The sequence below is a fragment of the Elephas maximus genome, chromosome 2, assembly GCF_024166365.1.
Source record: "Elephas maximus indicus isolate mEleMax1 chromosome 2, mEleMax1 primary haplotype, whole genome shotgun sequence".
In the NCBI taxonomy this organism is placed as follows: domain Eukaryota; kingdom Metazoa; phylum Chordata; class Mammalia; order Proboscidea; family Elephantidae; genus Elephas; species Elephas maximus.
In genome coordinates this window covers 146,953,157-146,973,527 of record NC_064820.1, presented here as the reverse complement: position 1 = coordinate 146,973,527, position 20,371 = coordinate 146,953,157, and the positions used below count along the sequence as shown (strand labels likewise).

Below are 20,371 nucleotides of genomic sequence, written 5' to 3'. Positions count from 1 at the left end.
AGACCACATGCACAACCCTGTGCCATCTCCGTAACTGGTCCTGTGCCCTCGCCATGATTGGTTGTGGATCAGGCTGTTGTGATCCCTAGGTTTTTCACTGGCTAATTTTCAGAAGTAGATTGCCAGGCCTTTCTTCCTAGTCTACCCTACTGTAAGAGCCCCAATGAAACCTGTTCAGCATCACAGCAACACACAAGCCTCCACAGACAGACAGGTGGAAGCTGTGCAAGAGGTGTACTGGTTGGAAATGAAACCCACATGGAAGGTGAGAATTCTACCGCTAAACTACCAATGCCCCCCATTACATATTGCCGTTGAATCGATTCTGACTCGTAGTAACGCCAGAGAACAGAGTAGAACTGCCCTATAGAGTTTCCAATGAGCGCCTGGTAGGTTTGAACCGCTGACCTTTTGGTTAGCATCTGTAGCACTTAGCCACTATGCCACCAGGGTTTCCACCGATGCCCCAGATTCCTCAAATTGCAACAGATTTTTTTCTCAATCAATTGCTAAATGGAGTGTGTCAAATCATTTGAAACAATAGCTAATGGTGAGAAGTAACTGCCCTGTTATGGTAGGCCAGGTGATATGCTAAATGCTCTCTATATATTGTCTCACCTAATCCATAATACCCCCATTTTACAGAAAGGAAAACTGAGGGTTGGAGAGGTTAAACCACTTGTTTCAGGTCTGATACCTTGTAGGAGAGCCTGTAGTGTCCTTTAAACACTGCAGTACTGCCTGCAAACTAGCCAGATATTTCTTCTTTTAAAAAATCTCTTTAGGTATAAAACACCAGAAAAGGGCTCTGGGGATAGCCACCCTCAGCCAGGCTGCGTTTCAAGCTACCACTAAGCTAAGTTGGTCAGGAACTTAAAAAAAAAAAACCACTCAACATCTCTTTCTCCTACCTTCATGAGGATAACAGCACTTCCTGCTCTTAAAGAGAATTTATTACGCACATTTCTTCTGCAAGACAAGTCCCAGAGGCCAGTAGGCCTTTCCAGCTGGCGGGAGCAGCAATGTTTCCGACTATACTGGAAGTGGATTCTGCCCCCACCTCCAGAGGAAGGCAGTATGAGTCTCAGAAAGCAGGCACTTAGCCCAGCAGAGGAACTGTCCCCCACTCCCCTGCCTGCCTCACAGGGTCTGAGAGGAACTGCTGGTGGGCTGGAAACCTGGCTCAGAACCACAGAGGCAAGCACAAAACCTATGCTTGGATTCTCCAGTTTTCTCTCAAGTTTAGGAGCATTTTGCTCCATCATATGCCATTATTTTAACATAAAAATGCTATTCCAAACATCTGGACAACACCTCTGCTCCTCCAGGAAGTCATCTTATTTATCTTGCAGTTCTAAGCGCCACTCCAGCCCCAACACAATCCAGCCGCCCCGACCTTAACCTGAGGTAAAGGGGCCCCATGTTTAAAAGCACAAAGTTATGCATCTTCACCTGCTACCTCTTCTAGGGGGAAAAAAAAAAAGGATGTCCATATATACAGATTTGAATGAACACTGGGTCTAGAGGACACCCCTTTTCTGGTGGCAGAGGCTGTTCACAGGGATCACCTCTTACCCCCAGGCCCTGTCCCCAGGGGCAAGGGGCTAGGTATCTTCAAAGGGCCCCTGTGGATCCTGCACTGCCTGCCAGTACACACAGAGGCCCATGTCCTCATCCAGGGATATACTAACACATCACGAAGGGATGCAAAGGAGCCAACTGTTGGATCCTAGCTCCCACCCATCCCGTTCTGGGACCTGTTCAGGCTTCAATAACAGGGAGGCCAGCTTCAACTGACCCCTCTTCTCCACTCACCTCTGGGCCCCTGCCCCAGCCTCCTCAAACCTCAGGAAAAGGCACTACACAAATGTGGAGGAAGAAGGCAAGCGCTCTATAGATAAGGACTCTGAGGCTCAGAGAGGCACAGTCACTTGCCCAAGGTCACAGAGCACCCCAGTGGCAAAGCCTGGGTGTTTCCTGCAGCCCATACAGGCTGCACCTCCCAGAATTAATACTTTGCTATGCAGAACCTGTATCCTGCTGTTAGTCAGAGGACAAGCTACCTGGGGGCAGGGCCCGCTCTTTCTGTCACCCTAGCGCTTCGACTGGGCCATGCTTGCTGAATTGTATCAATATCAGTAGCTCCTGGGCCCCAAGACCTAAGTCTTACCCTGCTACCTGACTTCTGGGGACTCAGACTTCCTGAAAACTGTTTTATACTTCAAGACAGCCTGCCCAGGGGAAACCCCCATGGCTTGCCCTGCCCTTCCGCCTGCCTCTCTGCCCCAGGCCTGAGGAAGACACAGCCTCCAAACAGTGGCCTCCAAACCGCAGGGCTGGCCTTCAGGTCTCTTTCCAAGCTGCCCTTCATATCCCTTCCAGGGTCAGGGCTTGGCAGAAATTAGTTCCGCCTCCTCCGTGGGGTGGGGAGGAGGTGGGGGGCTGCCCTCACTCACACTCCATGCCTGTGCTTAGGTCACTGACCCCAGCTGGAAAGCCTCTCCTCCCCTCCTTCAGCCTAGACCCAGCTTTCACCCCCCTGGGAAGCTTCCTGTGAGCAACCAAGCCAGAGAATCCTTGTCTTAGGCAAATTGAGGAGAAAAAGTTTATGGACCCCAGCAGGAGGGACTTTTGAAAAGCACAGGTGCCTGGCAACCCCATGTGTTAGAGAAGAACTGTGCTCCATAGGGTTTTTAATGGCTGACTGTTTGGAAGCAGATCATCAGGGTTTTCTTCTGAGGTGCCTCTGGGCGGACTCAAACTTCCAACCTTCTGCTTAGGACCTGAGCATCGTTAACCATTTGCACCACCAGAGACTCTCACGTGGGGTCCATGAATCAGAGTCGACTCCATGGCAACTGTTTGTTTTGTTTTACAGGTACTTGGGACCTCACTCCAGACCAGTTAAGTCACAAGCTCTGGGATGGGGGCGGGGGTGGGATAGGTTACTGATATTGGTTATTCAAAAAAAAAACCTCTAATGGAGAACCTCTGGACCGTGGCTTCCATTCTCAGAGAACCATGTCCCACAAAGGGTTAAGCACCAACAGCAGCTATGCCATTTGGTGAATCAGGCCAAAAAACCCAAGGCCCCAGCAACGTTTACACAATTGTACCACCTCCCCAAGCCAGGCCAATCCCTTCCCCCTCCTTCAGGGGTGCCCTGGCAGACTTACACTCCAAGGGACAGACCTTAGCTTGGTTGGGATACAACAGGTAAAAAGAATAGAGGAAGGCAGGAGCCTGTGTCCTGGGGGTCAGCCCCACTTTTTCCTTTCACTGGCTCAGGGGATTCTAGAGCAGACTTAAGACTTTATGCACTTCCACCAAAAATACTAACCCAGCCTCCCAAGAACCCTAGGATTTGTCCCTTCAACTCTTAGTACTTAGATTTTGCCCCTCCCCCACTCTGGCCGAGGCAGGGACTACCCACTGGGTTAGGGCCAGATAGGAAGCTCGGCCTCAAGGCCTCAGCCCTGTCCAGGGTCCTGACTCCTTTTTTTTTTTTTTTTTTTTTTTCTCACTCTGATATAGAGGGCATCCCTAGGTGTGCACCCTTAGGTACACTGGAAAGTGTCACCCTGACAGCTCACCACAGGGGCAGCCCCGCCTGTCTCCCAAACCCAAATCCAGCCCTTCCCATAGCTGTTGGCTTCAGTGTGCCCAGTGCAGGTACTCTGCCAAGCACCCTGCCCTCACTCCCCCACCTCCGTCGTTGTCCACATTTACAGATGAGAAGTCAAAGAAAACCATGGTTCCACCAGACAGGGGCTCCTGCCCTACACACATTACTCTGCAAGCATTCCCACCAGGGACTGCCAGACTGGGAGCAGAACTGGTGACCAGCCTGTCAACCACCCCACAGGCTTCTTAGTCAGGGAAATGAGCACGAGGGGCCCCCAGGTCGCCTTCCAGCAGCGTGTCCAAAGACCCTGGCCCCCAAGCGCAGAAGACTATAAAGGCCCCCGCTCTCCAGTCCATTCACAAAAAAGGAGGAGAGCAACCCAGCGAGGAGATTTAGTGGAAACATTATCTGCCGCCAAATCCCCGCTTTCATCTCCGCCTTCTCATGAGCCAAATAATTTGGAAGCTTTCATTGATGGTTTCCTCTCCACCCCACGGTAACTCAGAATTTATGCCGGCCACGGCTGAAGCTCTTTTCTTAGAGGACGAGGTTTCCCTCCCAGGCTGCTCTCCAGCCTACCGTGGGAGGAAAGGCTTGTCCTTGGCAACAGTTCAAGGCAGGGAGGACTTCCTCACCCCAGAACTTGGGGCGGGGAGGGGACTGTCCTCCACTCAGACCTCAAAGCCACCTGCAGAGGCTCCTGGGCTGGCACTGGGGAGCCAGGCACAGTGTGGCTTGGCAAGCAGTCCCGGCGGGGCCAGGCATTGATACCCTTTACAGTGGTTCGATGCTAATTTTAGGTAAGGAAAGGTACAAAGGCTCTGGGCTGGAAAACCCAAGAGGCCGGGGAATTTTCTGCCCCATGCAAATCGCTCTTTCCCCTCAGCCACTGCTGACACCTGTTTCCTCCCACCCATGCCCCTGGGTGTTGTTGGCAGCCTAGCCCCTGGGATCTTCCAGCCCCAAGAGGTGGCCCCTCCTCCCACTGGTGCTGGAAGGGAGCACAGCAGCGGGGAGGGGCTGACCTGAACTCACCCTAGAGTCAGAGAAACAACCAGCCCAGGGAGCTCCCCAGAACTTCCCCAGCTCACTCCAACCAGAGCAGCCACAGAAAGCAGAGGGGACAGGCTGGATTCTAAGAGAGGCAGGTTTCTTATCTTCAAAATGTGCACAATTCCTGCCTCCCGGGGCTAGAAAGGCACAAAAAGGTGGCTATTGTCTTGTTAACTTGTCATATCAATTGGGGAGTCTCTGTGGTCTCAAGAGTGGGGGATGGGGGAAGCATGCGGTGCCCAACAACCATGAGGAGGCAGGGCTTCCCAGGACCAAGCATACTGAGCCTCCTCCTTCCTGGCTTCACATCCCAGCCCCCTCCTCCCATCAAGTCTACGCCTGGAGAGCAACAAGAGACTCAAAAGAACAGCAAGAGACTCAAAAGAGCGTCCTCCCATCCCCCACCTACCCCAGCACTGCATTCCTGCCCCAACGGCATTCCTGGAGACGTCTCCATCCATCTCCACCGCCCCTCCCATGGATCCCTGGGAAGGCACTCGGTTGGGATCCCAAGGTAATTAAGCTCTCCAGGGTGTGGTAGAGAGGGAGAACGGTGGGGGGAGGGGAAGAAGAGGCATCAGATCACAAGGGTTCCCTCCCATCCCAAGGGGAGAGTCTTGGGGTAGGGCAGCTTCCCGAGGTGGTGTACTTTTTCAAATGCAAGGCTCAGCGGAAGACCCCCCACAGGGGCTGGCTAATGAAGGTGATGTCAAGATTACCTGATGGTAATGGCCTATGGGGAGTGATAGGGACTGGCTTAGAACAAAGGCACCCTCCCCCACTTCATGGGGCTTTGGCCCAAGAACTTCTGGCCTCCCAGTCCTTGGGACTGTTGACCCCAAGGACTTCAGGCACTAGCTCTACGACTTTGAGACTACCAGCTGCTCCTTGGAAACCCTATCAGGTAGTTCTACTCTGTCCTACAAGATTGCTATCAGTCAGAGCCGACTCGATGGCACTGGGTTTGGTTTGGTGGTAAGAAACATTCCAGGTCAAAGTATGGAAGGCTCAAAATGCAGATGTGTGTGAAATGAACTTAATGAGTGAGGGACTAAGTGGATGACTCTGAGGACCTCACCCTTCACCCCCACATCTGCAAATCCCATCATCCTTGGCTCAACCTCCAAAATGAACTGAACCCTACTGCTTCTTACTCTACCACCACCACCCAGATCTAAGCCACTACTTTGTCTCACTTTGAGGAACCCGACAGCCTTGTCGCTGGCCTCCCTGATTACTTCTTGCCCTCCCTCCTACAACCCTTCCTCCTCACTGCAGCCATAGGTTTATTAAACATCAGACTATATCAATTACCTTCCTCACAATCTTTCAATGGCCTGCTTCCCTCTTGCTCAGATCAACAGGAATATCTTTACAACAACCCACAAGACATGTATGCTGGCACCTCCACCCTCACCCTTCTCCCATCCATGCCACGCTGGCCTCTCTTTGCACTGACTGTGCTCTTGGCCAGGAATGGTCTTCCCCTCACTCCCCACAGGTCTCTGCTCCTGTCCCTCTCCAGGATGTTCATCACTACCCACCTCCGAGGGCTTCTTTTCGTTCTGCCGGGGCCAGCCTGACTTGGTGCTGCTGGGCAGTTTGGAGCATCTTGACGCAGATGTAGTGTGGCCTACAAAAAAAGCACAGCCTATTAGGGGCCCCTGAGGGCCAAGACCACCACCCACCCATGTCCAAGGAGCAGAAGCCTGAACAGAAAGCTCTGGCTTGGATGCTCAGGAGGTGGAGAGCTCTGATAGCATCTGGTGAACTGTCCCTGATTTGGGCCACTGATGAATGGCGACAGGAGGCCTCCTCCACTCACCAACCGGAAGGGGTTTGGGAAATCAAAGGCAGTTACCAGGGCTCAGTATTGCCTTACTGTGTGACCCTGGGTCCTCTTTGGGCCCCTGCTTGTTGGTCAATAAACGTTCCATCCCCACTTTCCACCTCCCCACCGAGGTTGGGTACTTTCACAGCACTCTGGGATGATACTCAGTGGGTACACAGATGCAGGGCAGGGTAGCAGGAAGAGTGCTGCTCTGAAGAAGACCCACAGACCAGGCTACTTACTGGCTGTGTTACCCTGGGCAAATGACTTAAACTCTCTGAGCCTATTTCCTCATAAAATGGGAGCAAGAGAATAATTGTCTTCAAAAGGTTGCTGAAAGAATTAAATAATATCATGCCTGTAAAGTCTTAGCATGATCCCTGGCACACGGTGATTCCTCAATAAACATTAGCTGCTGTTATAACGGTCTAAGTCTCTTGCTGGGCTGTAAGTTTGTGGCTCCTGTCCCAGTGGGTTAAAGGAACAGCAAGAAGGACTAGAGAGAGACCCCAAGGCTTTGGCTAAACAAGAGCAGCATCCAACAGTGGGTATGGTGGTGGGGGCTGGTGGGGGGGAGAGTGTGCCACAGCCTGGCCCAACTTTGAAGCTACAGGGTTCAGGCTGCCCAGACACCCACACTTGCCATGCTCAACTCTCAAAGGGTTACTCTGCCTGCAACAAAGTTACAAGTGGACGATGTGATTCTTTTTGGCTCTGCTGAGCCAGGCCACAGGGAGTGTGCTGTGGCCACAGAGGGCCAGCTACTGTGATCCTCTACTGCAGGGAGGAAGGGCTGACCAGGTTGGACACAGGAGCCAAAATGAGTAGACAGACCTCAAAGGGCAGACAAAGAGGCTTTGCCATAGTGAAGGGGCTGGGACCATCCTACATCATCTGTCCACAGACTCCTGGGGAGCTGCAGGATTTGGAACCCTCAAGGAGCCTAAGAGAACTTGCTAATCCTACTTGCTTACTGCATGTGTGAATAAACTGAAGTCTAGAGGCACAGATCTCCAGACCTAGCCTCTGGCACTGCAACCCCTTCCTTAGCTTGGCCCTGGAGGGCCAGCACTGCTAGGTGGGATGTTCCTGGCAGGGTACCTCTCCAACCCAGGAAGGCCTAGTCCTCCTACTCCTTACTCCCACTAGCACAGGCACGCCTGGTTTCCTGGGGCATTTGGGAAGAGCTGCCTTGTGACCTAGTACTCCAGAAGGACTCTTGCCTTGGGCAAACAAACGTCCCTTCTGTCTTCCAAATTTCACAAGTTTCCCTAAGCTCCATATTCTCCTTGACAGCCCTCTCCCACCACATGTCCTATTGACAGGCCCACCCATACACAAGTCTACCTCTGAGATTCTAGCCAAGAAACCATGAAGGTCAGGTTTCTTCATTGCTATCTTCAGCAAACATTTACTGAACTCCTACTGTGTGCCGGACCTTAGCAGCGAGCTGAGGAAACAGCAGTAAGACATGACCCATTGTATCAAGCAGCTCACCACTGTCTGGGTAGGAAATGGACACCCATCAAATCATTGTAATACAGCGACAAGTTTTTTGTATTTGGTGTGCTGAGACCTTCTGACAGGGTCTTGATTCCAACTGGAGGATCAGAGGGAGAGGGAAGTGTTCCCAGGAGAGGGGAGCAGCATAAGCAAATGCCCAGAGGAGAGGTGATCTGTTCAAACCAGAGCTGAGACCTAGAGGGTGAGGGGAGTACAGTGAAGAGGATGGGGAGGCCTGGAGGCCAAGGTGGAGTGCAGGGCTTTCTCAGGAGCAGAGGGACCTGACTGGACTTCTGCTGTTACCAGCATGCCCCTGGCTGCTTGATGGAGCTAGGGCCATGGGGCAGCCTTCTTCCACCTGGACATGATGAGTATTAAATGCTTTCCCTGCAGGGGCCCCAAATGGAAGGCCTTACTGTCAGTGGTGTCAGAGTTGTCGCTGCTGATGGAGTACTTTCGCCTCTTCTCTTCCATCTGCAACAAAAGGCAGGACCATTATACTCACAGAGGCTTAGGAAACCCTTGATCTCTCAGAAAATCACCCCATAACCTAACCCCCACACACATTCCACTGCAGCAGGAGAATGGGAACAAGACCCTGCCCCCAGCCTTCTTCTCTGCCAGCCTCATCCCTCCCCCTCAGAGGCCCTGGGGTTGGGAGAGGGAGCTGCATCTCCCACCTCCTGAGGAACAGAGGTCTGGCCAAAGATGATATGGGGGAGGGCAAGGGAGGGTCAGCAGCCCCAAACTGAACAGTGACCATGACCTCTTGGGCCTCAGCTTCCACTCAGGAAAATTCAGGCTCACCCAGAGAGTCCACTTCATGGTCTCCTGCCCCCCCGCCCCCGAGTTGTAATGGTGCCCTGATGGATGCCAGGGAGGTGAGAGGACATGCCAGGGAGGTGAGAGGACACAAAACAGGTTCTTCCAGGAGGACTATGCTATCTGAACTCAAGCCAGCCCAAAGGGCACATCCTGAGAGTGGCAGCCAGCGGGGGTGGAAGTGGGGTGGGGGATTCTCTGGCTGAGTCCCTGGGACACACCAGGCCCAAGGTACTGGGGCCAAACATCAGCTTCACCTCTCTCACTGTCACACCCCTTTCTCAGAGAAAAGTACAATCTTTATCTCAATGCCAGTACCTAAGTGCAGGGCAGTAAGGGCAGCTTGCACCCACTCAGCCCTTTGTCCACCAGCACTATTCCTCCTTCTCAGCAGCCCTGAGTTGTGGGCTATTAACTCCACTGGCAGGTGAGGCTCAGTGCCTTGCCCTGCCAGTCACTGGCTGGACTGGGATTTGAATCCACTGGTCTGATCCCTGAGCCCATTCTGAGCTGCCTTTGAGCTCTCAGTCAGCTCCGGCTGCTGGAAATGCTTTCCCGCCCACTCTCACTAATCCTTCAAAGTCCCGGGCAGCAGAGCTTGCTCTTGTCTCCTCCTTGAGGGGAGCACACCTGAGTGGCTTGTTAGCCTGCCCATGGCTGAGTCCTAAAGTGAGAACAAATCTGGGTCTCAGGGTCCAGAGTGTTCTTCATCACTTTCCAGCTGGTCCTGGCACAGTGGCTGCCTCACTGGCCACAGCAAAGGACAGGCTGCCAGTGTCATGGAGAAAGCCCCTCTGCCTGGTCTACCTGCAGGCCAACTGGGTCCCCCCACCCTGCTCTGGGTGCCATCTGCTTGCTGCCCCTGGCCCAATCTCTTCATGCTGAGCCCTGGGCTGCCCCTTATCTTACTGCAGCCCTACAGAGACCCAGCAGTGCTAGCTCCCTAAGCCGGGATATGACCACCCAGACCTAGCTGAGCATGAGGACACTCCTACCTTGGACTTGGCCTTAGCTAGGACCTTCTCTCTCTACACCCTAGCATTCCCACAAGGGCAGGTCAGGATGACAGACAAGCTCCTGGGGCTACTTGCTGCCCAGCTCCAAGGGCACAAGCAAAGTGCTCTCCAGGGTGGGACATGTGGTGATGCAAACAGCATGGATGCCTGGGAGGCAGGAACAATGATGGCTAATTGCTAAGCACTCATGGGGTGCACCCTTGTACCCAGGGACCTCACTAAACCATCTGAACAGTTCTTCATTGTGGGTGGGGATAATGGCTGCCTTTTTTTTTTTTTACTCTTTTGCAGATGAAGAAACTGAAGTTCAGAGGTTAAATGACGTGCCTAAGATCATGGTGTTTGTAAAAGGTGTATCTGACGCAGGAGACCACGCTCATGACCTTCAGACTTCCCTGCCTCTGCGCACCACAGTGCAAGCAGTCCAGCAGCCCAGGTCATGTACTGAATGGGGCAATCACGCCCTGCTACCCACAGCGGACACGCTCACTGCCCTCCAGGATCTGAGTGTCAAGTGCATGACAAAAGCAGACTATGACAGAACTTTGCCTCTATCCCACATCTTTCCCAGCCCAGCCCTGTCACTGATGGGGTGTGGACAGAGAGAGAGGTCCTATAAATGCTCCCACCCAATTTCTCCTGTAATCTGTACATCAACTCCATTTTTCTTCATTTCCAGCAAAGATGGTAACTGGGCCTCCGACTTCCAACCCAAGGTCTTTCTCAGCATTAAACGCAAGAGCTCTGGATTCAGGGGGTGCTGGGTTTAAATACTACCTCTACCCTGTCACTAGCCTCCAAGAGGACACAAATCTCCCAAAGGACACAAGCTGCATCTGGATTTTTATACAAAATCTCTTGCATTTAAAATATTGGCAATTGACTCCCGATTTTTAAAACACGTTGAGAGGGCCAAACTAAACACATCTGTGGGCCAGAATCAACTGGTGAGAATAAATGAGAGCAGAGCAAATCCCTTAGCATGTGGCAGGAGCTCCACTGAGGTACTAGTAGTTAGGAATACAATGGCAACTTCCGGCCAGAAAAGAGTCCTCTGACCAGTGCACAGCTGGGGAGATCTCAAAGCTTACAACAAAGAGGGAAGTAACTCTCTGTGGTAAGGAAGGTCCCCTAGAACAGCATCCCTCCTTGCCTAAGCCCTTCCCCTCTGAAGCTGTCCCTTGCTGCCAGGGATCAGCAGGTGACCTGCACCTCACCCCAGCCACTTCCCCTTCCAACTTGCCTTTGATGAAACACCCTGAGTGCCCAGGAATCACTCTCCTGTGCCAGGGCCATCCCAATGGAGGCTGTTATTAAGGGAGCAAATTTTGTGGTGGTTTAATTAAAATAATCACTAGGCTTCGAAGGGAAGCCACTGTTTTGTGAGTGAAGCTTCTTTCCTTTGAACTGAGTCTTCCAAAGGCCTCCCTGCCTCGGGCAAGCGCTCACTGTCTTAATAGGGGGGATGAAGGCCCAAATGAGGCCCAGGCCCCTCCATGGGCCAGCACTTTGCCCCACACATCTCCCGTCCAACCTAGCAAGGTGGGGCAGGAACCCTAGGGCTGCAAATGCAGGTAGAGGTTGGGGGTGCTGAGATTTGATCTTGGTCTCTGGTTTTCCCTCTTCACTGGTCCAGCCAGGTCAAGGCCCTCCAAAAGTTTGGCTTTTGGGGACAGAAAGTACTCCCCAAATCCTACCTACAAAGGAGGTTCTCGGGAAAAAAAGGGTCTCAATTTCCTTACATTTGCACCATCCCCAGCCTTGCATGCTATCCCCAGCATGGAGACACAGGCAGAAAGTTGTCCTTTAAGAGGGCGGGTGTCCCAAAGTCCCCTGGGAGAAGCAGCAACCCACAGCCTCTCTGTGCATCCTCCACCCCCACAGCCACTCCTTGGCAAGTCCAGGAGGCTCTCCCTCCAGCACACACCTTGAATCTACCAGTTTTTCCCTCCCTGCCGCTACATGGAAACAAGCAAGCCACTCTGAGCTCTCACCTGGATGCCTGTTTCATCCCCAGCTTCCACTATGGCTCCCCCATAATCCAGGTTCCACATAGCAGCCAGGGTGTTATAGACTGACTTAGGTCCCCCCACCAAAATATGTATTGTAAATCCTAACATCTGTGGCCTACTGTTATAATCTCATTTGGGAACAGGCTGTCTTGTTACGACGTTAATAAGACAGGATTGGTGTAGGGTGTTTCTGAGTCAATTTCTTTTGAGATATAAAAGATCAGGACAAGCAAGCAAGCAGAGATGGGGGAAGAGAGATGCCAAGCCACATGAAGATCACCCAGGAGCAGAAGCTCAAAGAGACAAGGACCTTCCTCCAGAGCCAACAAGACAAAGAAAGCCTTCCACCAGGGCTGGCACCCTGAATTTGGACTTCTAGCCTTCTAAACTGTGAGAAAATAAATTTGTTTGTTAAAGTTACCTACTTGTGGTATTTCTGTTATAATGGTACTAGATAACTTACATACAGGGTGATCTCTAAAAAGCATAAATCACATCATGCCCTGCCCCTACTTCCCGCTGTTCAAAAGACCAAACCCAAACTTCTTACCACAAGACCCTATATGATCAGGCCCCTGCCTACCTCCTGCCTGAACAAGTTCTTATCAACCACTATCCTCTTCCTCACCACTGTCCAGCCAGCTGGCCTCCTTTAACTTCCTCAAACAAGCCAAGCATTCCAGGTTTCAAGGCTTGTGCTCTGGCTGTTCCCTCTGCCTATAAACTTCTATGCAGTTTATGCACGATTTTTTCTCCTTCAGATTTGGGCTTAAATGTCACCAGAGATCTATACCTATTACCCTAGCTAAAGAAAGTTCTCTACCCTGTCCTTCAATTTCTCCAGAGCACCAATCACAATCTGTGTTTATTTATCTGCTTGTTTAACATCCTTCTCCTTGGGAACATACGTGCCATAAGTGTAAGGAGCGTGTCTGCATCCCTGCGGGAGCCCAGAGAGCCTCCCTAGCTCTGTACCAGGCATATAACGGGAGCTCGATACATTCGGAATGCGCAGTGTGCTCTCACCCCCTTCCTCAAGAAGTGTGGGGACCACACAGCCCAGCTGGCCACCTGCAGCTTGCAGAAACAAACACCAGAGCCCAAGATTTCATCCTGTTTTCACAGCCCGCCTTCCCTGTCTTAGCCTCACACATTTTCCAGGAGGCTTTATTTGATTGGGCTCCTGGCTAATGATCAGTGTCAACTCGGTAATAGGGCAGCAGTTTGGTGGCAGATGTTTTCTTGGCAACACTAGCCACTGGTCTTAGTGGGGGCCCTGGGCCTGGACTTGAAACACCAATGCCCAATGCCAGCCCCCTTTAAAGACCTCTCCGCAAATAAACTCAAATAAACACCCTGGGCCTCCATTAACGCCCTCCCAGCTGACCCAGGGAACAGTGGGTCTTTCAGGCCTACTACAGCAGCAGCTCCCTGGGCAGTTAAAACACCCCAACCTGGCCTCCAGCCTCTGCTCTCCAGGGGCTACCACGCCTGCCCTGCCTGCCACCACACACAGCAGGATTTCGTCCTCCTCCTTGAAAAAAAAAGCTTTCAAACAGGCAATTTACCATTCCAGACACAATCTTTCAAAGAGAAACAAAAACTCTCCCTGTCTGAGGCAGACTGCTAAGGCGTGTGTGTAATAAGATGCTAATACAATTTAATGATATTTCGGCTGGAAAACCTGTCCTCAGAGCCTCCTTGTGTCGGGAAGGCCAGACATTCAGAAAACAAGAGCTGCACACTCTTAGACGGCTTTTAACGGGGTCACAGCCCCACTCTTTCCTATCTCTCATTAACTTTAATGCCTTCTCAGATACATTTTTGTAATTGCAGGTACAAAAATGATTTTGTACATGTGGACTAGAGGGCTGCTGCCTTGGATCCTCAAGCCTGTTTCCCCAACCTGCTTCTCCAAGCCTAGGGGAGCCTGAGCCCTCTTCCAGCACCCATCACTGCCCACCTGGAACTCCCAAGTGTCCCAGAGAGCACCTCGTCACCAAGAGTATGCTGCTGACCTCTACTCCCGAGACCCAGTTCTCAGGGCATAAGCCAGGGGATTCTGAGAGAATGAAAGGGGCTATGTCTCCTTTGTCCTTCAGCCCCTTCTCACCCACTCCCTACCTCAGGGAGGGCACAGCTCATTCTACTGGCTCCCCAAGCTAGCTGCCCATAGGTAACTGCAGGACCCATTGGATCTCTTCTTTAGAGAAGGGAGTTGGCTCTCTGGGCTAGGCTAAAGGTGAGAGATCAAAGGTCAAAGCTGTATTCTACCCCTCCCTAGGTCATTAATAACATGAATAATGACTAACACTAATCAAGTGTGCCTGATGTTGTGCAATGTACCACTTAATCCTTACAACCACCAGGAGGTGGGTACTGTTATTAATCGCATTTTTACAGAAAAAAAAAACAAGGCACAGAGTGACTGCCACAGCTGGTAACTGCACAGCCAGGATTCAAACCTAGGCTGTTCTGACTCCAGATGGTATACCCCTCATTCCCACTAAGCTGAAGTAAACAGGCCTACAACTCCAGGGTAAGGGTGAGGGTACTCCAGATTTCTGTGGGTTGTTTGAAAGAAAGCAAAGAGGGCTCCCTCAGAATACCGGATTAACGTTTCTGAATTCCTAAATACCCTGGTAGCGTAGTGGTTAAGTGTTACAGCTGCTAACCAAAGGTGAGCAGTTCAAATCTACCAGGCGCTCCTTGAAAACTCTGTGGGGCACTTCAACTCTGTCCTATAGGGTCGCTATGAGTGGGAATGGACTCGACGGCAACAGGATTTTTTTTTTAAGCTTTCGGCTGGGACCTGGGATCCTAAGCTTTGATCCACATAGTAAGACTCATACAAAGGACCGAACAAACCAGGGATATCCCCCTCCTCACAACTCTAATCTGGCTTCTTCTCGAAGAACCTTAAGAGAAAACTGTGAGGTCCTCAAACAGCCTGCTGGATATGCTATAGAGAATTTGAACTGGAAGCCTCTGACCTGGGTCAGGGGCATAAGTCAACTATCTCTCATTCAACAGGAACACCAGTTAACCAAAACACCATCCCTCCAACTTCAAGGATGTGGGAGTCGGTGTCAAAGACCTTGAGGTGCAGCTGGGGGCTAGAGAACAGCAGTCCCACCTCACCTGTCAAAGAAAGCCAAGTGGAGGAGATTTCTGAAGGCTTCTTGGATCTGTGTTACTGATAGTTTAGCCAAGCAATTTAGGGAAAGGAAAAGCATATTGGACAGGAAAATGTTCTGGAAACATTCGCTGCGTCCCGAGCCCAAACAACTCTATCCTTAAACACTTCATCTCCAAAAGTGCTGGGAAGACCCTTGGCCAAACAGCCTCAAAACCAACATTCACTGCAAGCCCCGCTGCCTGGGGCAAGGACTTCCCTCTGTGAGGCATTTGCTGTGGAACCAAATGCTTTTCCACTCAAAACAACAGCCAACAGCACTTGGGACAACTGAGAGGGCTCCAGATCAAACAAACATCCTTTTTTTTTTTTCCTACCATGCAAAATTTCTCAATAAATTATTCGCCCACTTCGGATCAAAGCCTGTTTTTGCAGCCTGTGACCTAAAAAGCAAATAGCATCTCTTAAACATGAAAGCCCTCCTCCCTGCCTGTGTCAGCTTTATTACTCATTCCGTCCCCTTACAGTTATTCTGTTGTTATTTTCCTCCTCTGCTTGTTAGAACGCTCTGCGAGTCCCAACCCGCTCTGCGAGTCCCAACCTGCCTGAGGAAGATGGGACAGGAGGGATGGTGTGTTCACTTGGGGCCCTAAGGTGAGAGAGGAAGTCAGGGGAGGGGATAAGCCAGCACCCTGGGAACCCAGGAAACAGGGCCAGGCCTGGTTGGCAGCTCCCTGCCACACTCTTTTGCCAAATGTCCTACTGGGAATTTTACCAGTAAAGGGAGGAAATTAATGCCACCCTGGGAGAGGGACCAGGCCGCCCTACCACCTCCAGGTCCCAGGATTAGTTTGCAAACGTTTAAGTTAAGGGGGTGTCCTAAGAGCTTGCCTTAACTCAAATAGGCATCCTTCCCTCCAACAAAGGCAGGGTGGTCACAAGAGCGGCAGGTCAGCAGTGCCCCATTCAGCCCCTCTCCATCCGCTTTGGCGCTGTACTGGATACAAACTTGAGGCCTTGCGATGACCCCTTGCAAACTCTGCCCCTGGATAAAACTTTTGAGCCATGGAATCCTGCAGGAAGATGAGCCAGGAGTGCCAGGCGAGGGGGAGAGGTTTGGAAATCTGCAGAGATCAGAGTCCCCCGCTGCAGGGTGCCCTCATCATGGAGCAAAGGGAGACCGGGCGTCCCTCTTCCCCCTAGGTGCCCTAGGCCGCCTGGAGGTCTACGACCAAGCTGGTAAAAAAGTGCCCCGGCCGCCTGGCTAATGGGATTGGGAAGGGGGAGGGTATGCGCGCCTCCAGCCTGCCCCTGGAGGCAATCCGCGGGACAGCAGGCTGGAGGCGCGCCGGCGTGATTCCGACCGCGGGAGCAGGGAGGAGGAGCCGGAGGTGGCTGCGGGGGGCTCTGGCCCAAGCGAAGGAAGGGCAAAAGGCTGTTCGGGCCCCGGGCGGCGCAGGGAGGTGGGCGTGACGCCGGTGTGGAAGGTGATGCAGGGAAGGGCAGCTGCGCCCTTTGAGGGGTGGGTAGCAGTGTGTTGTGGGCGACTGGGTTGGCGGGGCGGGAGGGTGGGGGGAGTTCCTGGGCCTCTGGAAGCTAGAGTGAAGCCTTCCTGCGGGTTTCACAGACATCCCCATACTCCGACAGAAAGCCGAGACTCGCCAGGCTAACCCCTCCTATCCCATAGTCGGGAGAAGGGGTTGTCTCAGAGCTCAGGGATGGGCGGGAAGGGACCGGAGGGTGCTAGAAGTCTGCACCCAGGCGAGGAGGCGGCGGGCGGGAGCCGCTCCGCAGACGCAGGCGAGTGGGTGGGAGGGAGGGAGGGAGGGAGGAAGGAGGTGAGGCCGGGAAGATGCCACTGCCGGGGGCGGGGCCGGGGATCTGGCAGAGGGACTGCAGCGGTGCTTGGTGGGGGCAGGGGCTGCAGTATCACTCATTTGGGGGTCAGGTGTGTGCGTCCCAGGCAGGGGCTGCCGCTTGCCTGCATCTTCCTGGTACCACCCAGGGCGCAGAGGCGGAGGCAGAGGGCAGGGGACTGCAGAGCCGTCCCCAGAGCGGGACGCGAACCAGCAGAGTTGGGAGAAGGTAAACAAGGGCCACGCCCCCTGCCGTCGCCCCGCGGGCGCGCACCCGCCGCTCCGGCCGCCGCCGGTACATTTCCACTCTCCCAGCGCCTCTCCCCCGCTGGACTCCCGCGCAGCCCTGGAGGGGGAGCTGCTCTAGACCCCAGCCTGCACCCCCTACGTTGGGGCCGAGCACCATCCACACTCACCTGGAAAGGGTGTCCCACGCCCCTCCAAAAAACTGTGTCTAATTTGTGCAGAGCCTCCGCGCCCCGGAGCCGAGCATGCTGCCCCCGCGTGCTGCCCCCGCGTGCACCCAGCCCAGAGAGGGGGAGACAGGGCGGAGGCTGTGGCCCCTGGAAGGTGTCTGGGGCCGGACCCGCTGCACGTGAGCCCTGCGCGGGGTCATGTGCACCGGTCAACCCGGTTCGGCGCCCGGACGTGCTGCGTATCAACAAAATGAAACTCAGGGCGACAGGAGGGCAGATAGCTCCGGGTCCTCCGAGTGTTCCCCCCCAAAAGGCACTTGACCTCCCCCCGCACCCTTACCCCGCCGCAGCTCCTCCGCCCGGCCCGAACCCGCGGGGCAAGTTGCAGCCCCGCCGCGCCCCCGCCCGCCCGCGCCCCCTCGCCGGTCCGGGGGCGCTTTGCCGCAGTCATTAATAAAGAAGGTCGCCAAGCTCACCCTTCCAAAAGTTGTTGCATGCGCCCCTCTCAGCCTCCCCGCACTGTACTCTTTAAAACACGACTGACCAACATGCGCAATCTCTCTCCCCTGTGCTGTGCATCCCCCCCACCCCCCGCGCGCTGGCTTCCTAGAACAGGCAGCCAGCAGGAGAGAGAGGGAGCGAGCGAGCAAGAGAGAGAGCGAGGGAGCAAGGAGCGCTGGCAGATCTGTTGCAAAAACACAAAATAACGCCGTGGAGATGCGCAGGGCCCATCCGCCGGGGACTGGATCTTACCTTGCAACGTGATGCCCTCCCGAAGGGCGCTGCCCTCGGCTACGCGCCGCGGCGGGGGCCGAAGCGGGAAGGATGCTCCCGAAACCCGGAGCTCCTCGGGCCGGCGCGGGCGAGCGGGGGGCGCGCATCCATCCGGGGTCGCGGCGAGGGAGGCAACCCAGCCCACGGCGTCCCCGGCCCCGCGCCCCTGCAGAGGACTGTCGGTCCGCCGGACCCAAGCCGGCGCCGTTATGAGTGGGCGCAAAGTAACTCCATGGACGCTACTACCCCCCCCCAAAATAGCCTCCCACTGCGATGGCCGCGGTCGGCACCATTCACCAACCCCCTGTGTATGTTTCTGTTTCTTTTTAAACCAAGACTTCCTTGTGATCTCTTTAGAAAAAAAAAAAAATGTGTTGGGGTGGGGGTGGGGGCGGGCGGGAGGAGCGAGGGAGGGGGAGTAGCCACTTTTTTCTTATTCACTCCGATCTCTGCCGACAGCCCCCATCGTCCGTTCCCCCTCCCCCCGCCCAGTTTGGCTCCCGCAGCGGGTCCAGGTAGCTTTACCCGTCCCAGGGGGAGGGTGCTCTGCCGGGCCGCCGCCTGCCCACACCCCGGGCCTGGACTCCCCACGGGCTCTGGGGCGCCCCCAGCCCGCCCTGTCCCCAGGGCAGGGCCCGAGCGGCAGCAGCGCCCGTGCAAGTCCCATCAGGTCTGCTCACACTTCACACACTCACATACATACCCCGCCCCTCCACTCTCTCACTCACACTTTCTGCTCACACCCCGCCCCCTTCGCTCCCCAGACCCGGGCGGCGCCCCCCGCAACCTTAAAAAAAAAAAAAGGCAAGCTTATACTTAAAAAAATCTTTTGGCGCCATATTAATGACGTACTTAAAATTTGCCATTTCTCCCTGCGTCAAAAAGACGTTTCTTTGCAAATAACAGCCTGAAGGCGACACTCGCGGAGGGAACGAGGTTTGCACTGAGCACCCCGCCCCCCGGGGAACCAGCGTTAGAAGACCCTCGCCCTAGGCCCAGCTCCTGAATCGCTGGTTTTAAAATACGAATCGAATAAATCGCGTGGCGTTTTGCAGCACCAGAAGTGAGCAGAAAGTGTGGGCAGGAGCGGAGAGGAGGGGCACGCGGGAGTCTAGAGGAGGGGGCGCGGCCCTCCTCCTCCACCCACAGCAGATGGAAACTAACATCCGGGCGGGGGAAACTTGAAATTATGGGCGACCTCAAGAATGGAGGGGCGGTCCGTAGAGAGGGTCCCTCTCGGGGTCGTCGCCCCCTCCCCCTGCTAGGGTGCCTCCTGGTGCCCACTGCTGCCCCGCATTTCCGGGGGGTGGGGAACGCGGTGATGGGTGGTGGGTGGGTGCACGTCCTGACCCCGGTAGGAGTTTTCATTTACCCCAGGGTAACACCGTCCCCCGTGGTCACCACCCCATTCTCCAGTGCCCCCTAAAGGGTTAAAAACCGAGGGGCAACTTCCAAAGACTGGCACTTGGCGAGGAAGCGGGGCGCCCCTCTCCCCACCCCTCGCCTCCTCGTCCCTCCTCCTCCGGCTCCAGTTCCCGACTTGACCTTGTGGTGCACAAACAGTGCGCTCGATCCTTGCAGTTTCTGGAAGAAGAGCCTGCACTCGCCGGGCGGGCGGGCGGGCGGGCGGCTCGCGGGCGGTGGCTGGGCCTTGGGGCCGTTCCCGGAGCCACACCCACCCAGCCTGCTGCGCCCGCCGCGCTCACCTTCTCTCGAGGAAGGAGAAAGGCTGGTCTCCTGGATGGAGCTGCAGCCTCCTCCGGTTGCCCCCTAGCTGGGGAGGGGGTGGTCTGGTGTCGGGCGGGGGAGGAGAAGGGGGAGACCTGGGAGCTCGGCTTAACATCCCCAAAGCATCACTGCCAACTTATCCCCCCCCTTCTTGGCTGCCCTTCAAAGATGATCCAAGAATTTTTTTCAGCTCACCTTTGGCTTTGAAGGCACGTGGGTGAGTTGTGAATGGGTACGGGAACCTCCTTCTCTCTCCAAGACTGAGGGTTGTTTATTCTTTCTTTCCCCTCTACACACCCTTCTATGGAAAGATAAATATTCAGTTCACTTGAAATGACATTTATGTGACAATTAAGAAGATTCCCCGATGGAATGTTGTGAACACATTTGCTTATAGGAGAAATAAATCTAATAATAAACAAACTCATAATAACAGCACAAATCCTCTGACAGGGCAGATTGTCTACACAACAAAGAGGGAGATGATGAATGCTGAAATAAGCACTTTTTGCAACAAGAAAGAAATATGAGCTCAAGGGAGTCACTGCAACATTTCTCATCCTTGGCCTACATTGGCAAAGTCTGGGGAGGCTCCTCTA

General features: G+C 54.0%; 2 protein-coding genes across 9 annotated transcripts in view; one reads left to right on the top strand and one right to left on the bottom strand.

Annotated features, from left to right (window-relative positions):
* Positions 1-19,649, bottom strand: part of JADE2 (jade family PHD finger 2) — a 54,438-nt gene extending 34,789 nt beyond the window's left edge. Inside the window, exons 1-4 of one of the 8 annotated variants that reach the window (XM_049873666.1) lie at positions 18,024-18,379; positions 15,890-16,122; positions 8,429-8,486; positions 6,223-6,311 (exon numbers count right to left, since the gene is read on the bottom strand). In XM_049873666.1, the coding sequence (XP_049729623.1) occupies positions 6,223-6,311; positions 8,429-8,486 (147 nt within the window). In that variant the 5' untranslated portion in view covers positions 15,890-16,122; positions 18,024-18,379. Of the gene's footprint in view, positions 1-6,222; positions 6,312-8,428; positions 8,487-15,889; positions 16,123-17,270; positions 17,417-17,746; positions 17,847-18,023; positions 18,380-19,589 lie in introns of those variants that run through there. The other 7 variants (XM_049873665.1, XM_049873664.1, XM_049873667.1 and 4 more) reach the window with 7 other exon arrangements.
* Positions 16,021-18,029, top strand: LOC126067043 (WW domain-binding protein 11-like). The gene is made up of 4 exons (XM_049868631.1): positions 16,021-16,237; positions 16,316-16,485; positions 16,947-17,083; positions 17,322-18,029. The coding sequence occupies exons 1-4, from the start codon at positions 16,021-16,023 to the stop codon at positions 17,722-17,724; spliced, it is 927 nt and encodes a 308-aa protein (XP_049724588.1). The 3' UTR covers positions 17,725-18,029.
* Positions 19,650-20,371: the final 722 nt, after the last annotated feature.

What these genes read in the sequence shown, in the direction of transcription:
- LOC126067043 (XM_049868631.1), top strand. Translation starts at nt 16,021, where the DNA reads ATGACCCCTTGCAAACTCTGCCCCTGGATAAAACTTTTGAGCCATGGA. An exon ending in GGAGGTCTACGACCAAGCTG is followed by an intron (nt 16,238 to 16,315) that starts GTAAAAAAGTGC and finishes CTGCCCCTGGAG; the next exon opens with GCAATCCGCGGGACAGCAGG. An exon ending in ACCAGCAGAGTTGGGAGAAG is followed by an intron (nt 17,084 to 17,321) that starts GTAAACAAGGGC and finishes TAATTTGTGCAG; the next exon opens with AGCCTCCGCGCCCCGGAGCC.